The sequence below is a fragment of the Lutjanus erythropterus genome, chromosome 4 (assembly GCF_056507025.1).
Source record: "Lutjanus erythropterus isolate fLutEry1 chromosome 4, fLutEry1.hap2, whole genome shotgun sequence".
Lineage (NCBI taxonomy): Eukaryota > Metazoa > Chordata > Actinopteri > Lutjaniformes > Lutjanidae > Lutjanus > Lutjanus erythropterus.
Genome location: NC_139320.1, coordinates 9068604 through 9075755, shown reverse-complemented (window position 1 = coordinate 9075755; position 7152 = coordinate 9068604). Strand labels below are relative to the sequence as shown.

General features: G+C 39.9%; 1 protein-coding gene across 1 annotated transcript in view; it reads right to left on the bottom strand.

Moving 5' to 3' along the window:
- Nucleotides 1-404: 404 nt before the first annotated feature.
- Nucleotides 405-7152, bottom strand: part of LOC146328056 (uncharacterized) — a 53515-nt gene continuing 46767 nt past the window's right edge. The window contains exons 11-13 of the mRNA XM_084716335.1: nt 3145-3294; nt 2719-2774; nt 405-935 (exon numbers count right to left, since the gene is read on the bottom strand). Coding sequence (XP_084572461.1) covers nt 743-935; nt 2719-2774; nt 3145-3294 — 399 coding nt within the window. The 3' untranslated portion in view covers nt 405-742. The remainder of the gene's footprint in view (nt 936-2718; nt 2775-3144; nt 3295-7152) is intronic.

The following is a 7152-nucleotide window of genomic DNA, read 5'->3' as shown; positions in this document are numbered from 1 at the left end:
ATTCTTGTGAAAGTCTGTCGGTGGTGAAAACAGTTTGACAGTTCACCTTTGTCTATAAGGATCATATTACACCCTGTTTCACAGCTGCAGCGCTCCCTCAGTACTGGACCTGTCTCAAACACTGTTGTCCACATTAGTCTCAAAGACACAAAAACATGGGAGAATAGAGTCTAGGCTAAAAAATACCAAAATAACCTTTTAATCTACCCATTTTTAGAGAGTTTCTGCAAACAGCACAGAGGAGTGGTGAACTTTGACTTTACTGGCTACATGTTCTACAAACAAATTAACCTTAAAAGGCTGAATAATGATTTATTTTCTCTTCAGATATTTCAGGACTTGCTCACTGTTTTACCATTGGAAGAAAAAAGGGACAGCTGTATTTAAAACCTTTATCTAAGACAAGGTTGGCAAAACAAACACAATCCTGCAGCCTGAGTTTCAGCTGATGTTGTTGTAATAATGGAAGCAAACAGTGAAAATGGGCAGAAAAACAAAGCAGAGCTGCTGTTTCCATGATAGTGGAAGCATGTCTGACACTCAGCACTGCCCCTGAGTCCAGCTCTAATTATTCTGCTTTTTCATCCTGCGTCCTCAGCAGATTTCTGTCAGATCTTTCTTTTAACGTCAGGCTCGAGGGTTAATTCAAACTGTTGACATGAAGAGTAGCAAACCTCCGTTTTGCGGAGCCTGAGGAGAGTGCTTCGTACAAACGGTGTCCATCAGTGTCTCTGAATGGTCTTCATGTTGGCGGGGGCCCGTTTACATATGTCAGCATCAGGTGGAAGCTACGAGACGGCCGACTTCTGTGGTGACACGGAGGCTCCAGAGTGAACCAGATCAGACAGGCCAGGAGAACCAGAGCTGCAGCCAGGAGGAGGAAGAGGAAGGCTGGGGAGAGCAGAGAGGAAGGGGCCCTGCTACTGGAGATCACACTGTGGAGGAGGAGGAGGAGGAGGAAGAGGAGGAAGAGGAGGAAGAGGAGGAAGAGGAAGAGAAAGAGGAGGAAGAGGAAGAGGAAGAGGAAGAGGAGGAGGAGGAAGAGGAAGAGGAAGAGGAGGAGGAGGAGAAAGAGGAGGAAGAGGAAGAGGAAGAGGAGGAAGAGGAGGAGGAGGAGAAAGAGGAGGAAGAGGAAGAGGAAGAGGAAGAGGAGGTGTTAGTGTCTGCTTTATCTGCTCAATCTTTTTTAAATCTGCAGTGTTAACACCCACTGATCCAGTTTGGTCTCACCACATGGTGTTTAAATTACATGACATCATGTTTGATGTCATCACAGTGCCTTTGTGAATCTTTTCAGACATTTTAATCTGATATCATGCTGTCTGTGACTGTCTGTGAGTCTGTGAGTGTCTGTGACTGTCTGTGAGTGTGTGAGTGTGTGAGTGTCTGTGACTGTCTGTGAGTGTGTGAGTGTGTGAGTGTGTGTGTGTCTGTGACTGTCTGTGAGTGTGTGAGTGTCTGTGAGTGTCTGTGAGTGTGTGACTGTCTGTGACTGTCTGCTGAGGTCTGTGACTGTCTGTGAGTGTGTGAGTGTGTGTGTGTGTGTGAGTGTCTGTGAGTGTCTGTGACTGTCTGTGACTGTCTGCTGAGTTCTGTGACTGTCTGTGAGTCTGTGAGTGTCTGTGAGTGTCTGTGAGTGTCTGTGAGTGTCTGCTGAGGTCTGTGACTGTCTGTGAGTGTGTGAGTGTCTGTGAGTGTCTGTGAGTGTCTGTGAGTGTCTGCTGAGGTCTGTGAGTGTCTGTGAGTGTCTGCTGAGGTCTGTGTGATGTTAAATCAGAGGGTGTAGTTCATGTCTGTTTACCTGCACTGACTCATCCAATGACCTTTCTAGAGCTGCACCTAGGCATTATTTTTAAGTGATTAATCTGTCTCTATGTCTCTGCATCTTCTTGGTTGTTTTGTGCATCTATGTAGTTATTCTGTGTGGGTTTTTTTTGGTCCTTTGGGCCCCCCAGTTTAGGCCCGTTCAGTAGTCCATCCATGTCCATGCTTACATGCCGAGTACTTTTCAGGCCGCCTCCAGCATACTTTTACACTCAAGATATTTAAATTAGACCAGCAAAATACACGTGTATAAATAAGTAAATATAAACAGGATAATCTATTTCTCTACCTAAATTAAATTCCTGTCAGTGTAGAAAAAGCTTTGAAACAGTACTGAGTCTGATATTAGGGGAAATGAAAAGGTAATCCTTCATTGTATGATTCTGCAATTTCATCATAATTCCCAGTTTTCTGGAGAGAATTATGTGATTTGGTCAGAATGAAAACAGACACTTCTGAGACAGTTATTGGAGTTTAGAGGTGTGTTGGTTTTCAGATGAGAAGGACTCCTCTAACACTTGCAGAAAATAGAATTAAAGAGCAAACTCAATAAATAAAACATGGAAATGTACATAATTAAACCATTTTAGGAACGTGTCTCGTCTGGAGGTTCAGGGGCTTTATGAGGGATGAGGTCTGTATTTTGTTCTTCTGGGTGACCTCAAGTTTGAAACTAAAGACTTGGCACAATAAAGACTTTATGACATTAAATCACTCAATTACTTTAATGGAAAACTTCCTGTTAATGACCTGATCAAAACCGTGTTTGTTGGCTGCTGACCTTCTGTCCTTTTCTCTACATAAAACACTCTGTTCTGCTTATCTCTGCGGTTTCAGAAGCATCCAGCAGTTTACAGCCGCTCGACGTGTCTGAGGGTTTCTGTGTTTTCTCACCTTTGTTCAGAGAGAAGACGCTCAGCTTCTTCACAACAGGACAACTCTTCTTCAGCCTGCAGAACAGAGAGCGTCTGTTCAGCCACAGCGGTTTCAGGCAACATTTCACAGTTTCACATGAAAACTGTCGAAGAAACTATCAGCTCAAACATTTCTGCCCACAGCCACACTCAGTTTATTGCTCCCCTCGAGGGATCAGCAACAGTCCTTCTTATTACTACTTACTTTAGCTGCTGTGTGTATAATTTTCTTTCTATAACACTTAAATGACTGTGAACTGATGATCCAACAGTCTCAGCACTGAATTATGTGTCATGACAGCATGGTTCTTTAAAGGAAAACTGCTTCCAAAAACACCAACAGCATCTCTGATTTATCTCTTACATCGTTCAAAACCAAGATAACCAACTGACGCCATCACCTCACCTGCAGATTTGATTGATATCGGGGCTTCATCCAATGAGATGAGACTTTCAGGTCACATGACAGTGAAGGGGAGGCAGGAAAATGTTGTTGCATGTTGTCATGGAGACTTTGGCTGTTTGGTGCATTGATGTGGCTTCCTTCCAAATAAAACTGTAATAATAATAATAATAATAATAATAATAATAATAATAATAATAATAATTAAAAGAAGAAGTTTATTAATATTTCTGGAGCAGTCTACACAAAGTGTTTCACTAAAAAGAAAAAAAAAAATCAATCAAATTATTCATATAGCACAAGTCACACGTAACATACAACTCTCATAACAAGAGCTATAAAATGTGATCAAAAACATTTGAACAAATACAACACAAAAATAAAAAGCATAAAAGTAGGAGATAGAATTGACAGAAAAGGGGAAGTAAAAATTGACGAATGTCCCTGTTGATTAAACACAACTTTTAATTTAGACTAGTCAAATAGTCTAACAGTAAAGAAAAGTACAATTTATTAACTCATAATGTTAAACACTGTCTGAAAAAACACTGTGTATTAAGAGTCATTTGAAGCCGTTAATCTCAGTCTACAATCAACAAATCATATTTTAAATGCTTCAACTTTTCAGATTGAACACGGTCACAGAGTTGGTGGCAGCCTGACACAACGTGTGGCTAATGTTAGCAGTGCTAGCATGTCATCACGTTTCTCCAATCTACATTCAACCTGATATCAATTTTCTACATCAAAACACTTCCAGACTGCACTGGTTTTACGAGCTGTCCTCTATCTATCGTTGGATCATCGGGTTTGTGCATAACGTCTTAGAGGCAACAGATAATTATCACTGTACATGAATGAAATATTGATAAATAGTTTAACCAACTAGTATTTCTGGCGCCGACTAGTGAGGGCAGCAATGTTTAATCTTGTGTAGTCGACTAGAAGGATACAAGGCTGAAAAGAACGTCCACACTCTCTGATCCTACAAAGAACCGAGAGAGAAGCACCAGAGGAACCTGAGGGATCTAGAGAGCACATATCATGTCAGACAGGTAGTCAGGAGCAGGAAGATTTAGGGATTTTTCAACCAATGAGAGAATCTTAAAATCATTTCTGAAACTTACAGGTAGCACGTGCAGTGATTTTAAACCAGGTGTGATATGTTCTGTCCTCCTGGTCCTGACAGATGTTAGCATCTTCAGTTTCCAAACACTGACTAAGTGTTCAAAGAAAAGCTGATGTACCATTGTGATACCAGACTCTTCACCCAGCATTTCAGTAACATCACATTCAGAATGAGTGGATATTTATAAAAAAAAACAACAACACAAAAAACAAGCTGATCAGTGTGAACATTAATCGTCTTGCCTTTGTGCTGGATTCAGCTGAATACATGTTGAAAAGGTTTTGCAAATTATTGTATTCTGATTTTAATTATGTTTTATAAAACATCCCAACTTTTATGGCGCTGGAGTTGTACATTAAACTTTGCCCTTATAGCTAGATGTGTTCAAAATAAATTGAAGTATTCTAGAGGTGGTTCCACATGGCTTCTTTCTGTGCAGAATCTGTTTCAGTCCATCTTAACATAATGTTGCTGTAATCATTCCTCCTGTCTGTAGTGAGAGTAAAGAGAAAAGGGACAAAATCCAGAGGAATTTAGTGCTGAAAAGATGAACTTTGGAAGAACCCCAGTTTATTAGAGTAACTCAGACTGCAGGAGCTTTATATTAACTGACAGCTGAACTTTAGAAGTCATTTTCACACAGAATGAGGTCTGTAGATTTTGTCCTCCATCTCTTACGCTGCAGTGGTGTAAGGAAGGGATCACTTCACAGCCAGTATGGATTAATAACAGATTCAATGTACACGTGGACACAAGAGAGTTGTGTTAAGACAGAATTAAGACTTAAGAAATCTTATGCTTAAGTCAAGTCTGAAGTCATCTCTTGTAAAACTGATGGAGGGATCATCTTTTGGCAGCATGTTGTCTTACGTTAGCTGCATTTATGAACACCTCGGACAAATTCTACAGATTCTACTTTTAAAAAGTCTAAAATCCAATAATGATGATGATTGGTAATGAAGTTAAAGTTACTTTTAGAAAGTTACATTAACCTCAGTCTTATGTTTAAATGTTTTTTGGGGAAAGAATTGCATTAATGATGCTGTAACAAAACTACAAAACCAACATGGAACCAATAACTGCTAATGCTAACTGTGAATCCTGGTCACACACAGTGAGTGTCGGGATGTGGTGTGTGTGCAGCTGCTTCTAGAAGTAATCTGATTGTTTCTGTTACAGTTATCAAATATGGGTGAGTTTCAGTTGGTGAGATCAGGCCCAAGAACAGCACATTTACTGCTCAGTTAAAAAAAAGAATTTGAAGCCTGTTGCACCATGGAACTATGGGTAATAAGGCATTAGACTTGCATAGGAAGTAGAATTGCATGATTTGGTAAAAATTGGGGATGCACTGATCGACCGTCCAGAGACCGGAACCGGCTGGTTTTCAGCCTGACCAGCCAGTCAGCATCACATATCTGATTCTGTGCTGGTCATTCTCGCACACGTGTTCTGCACGATGGTTTGTTTACATCTGCTTCCACAGGAGATCACGTGAAATCATGTCTGCGAAATCCTGCAAGATTGATCTCACAAGATCCCTATTCCCCCGATTAATAATCTAAATATAAAACTATAATAAAACCTGGCTGTAACCTGAAGACCTTGGAAAAAAAGGTAAATAATATTTCATGAATATTTAATAGTCAGTGTCTGATTATGAACATCCAACTGAAATTTTACAAGAAAAGTTGCAAAAATGTTTGTGAATGCTGTCAATTACAGTTCTTAGACTGAAAATCGGAACTGGCAGGTCAGACCCTTAAAAAAAATCGGAATCAGACAAGAAAATTGAAATCGGTGCAGCTCTAGTAAAAATTTCATATTGCGATTATTTTGACTTAAGTTGGGATGCTGATATGTGATAGACTTTGTATACATGGTCAGTTTTGCATTACAATTTTAATATTCACTAAAAAAACAAACTAGTAAAATCATGATGATGTGATATTTACTGAGGTCTGAACCAGACAAGCATGTATTCATTCATCTTGAGACAAGAGTTTTTAGGTCAGCTCATCTGTGCAGCTCTACAGAACCTCACTGTAATATATTATATATTATATATGATATATTATAATGCTTTCTCGCATTCTCAAAAAAATTCTGCCTCTGCATTTTGGATATTGCACTCGGCTACAATGCCGTTTTATTGCGATTACTTGTGCAGCCCTGACAGAAAGTCATTAATACACAGAAACACCATAAACACCCATTAACACACACCGACCATCAGACAACATTGTGCCACATTCACATCAGAACAACGTTAACTGCAGCAACTCTGGTGTCAGTGACGTCCGGATGATGTTGGTATCAATGCCAACATTAAAAGCAGAGGTGCTCTGGACTTTACACAATATATGCCAGCATACTGGGAAATAGATGTTGTTATTGCTTACGTAATTGTATTAAAAGGTTTTTAAAAAATGTTACTTGTTGAAAGCTGCAGACACCTTGTACTTCTAATAAAGCTTCAGACAAACGAGATGTTGTCCAGGTGCTTTCAAAGTGACATAAGTTCACCTCTGAACTGATGGGAAGAAAAAGGGCAGAGTTCATCAGAATGATGCTTCAAAATCAAATCCAACAGAGTTCGTTCTGCTCGCAGTCAGTTTGCTCCAAAGCATCGATTAAACTCCTGATTCTTTCCTTCACTGCTCTCAAATCTGGACTTGCAGGATGATTTCTGCTCCAATTTGTTTTGTGCTCGCTCAATAGTTTTGTCAGTAATGAACCTCCATTAGAAAGTGCCGATGCTGTTACGCACAAACACGCGTTCAGTCAAACTTGCATCCTGCAAATGAGCGTGCACAAAATCGCTCTAATTAAAACAACTCATACACACACGTTGTCATCAGATTTGACCCTGAAAAACTCAT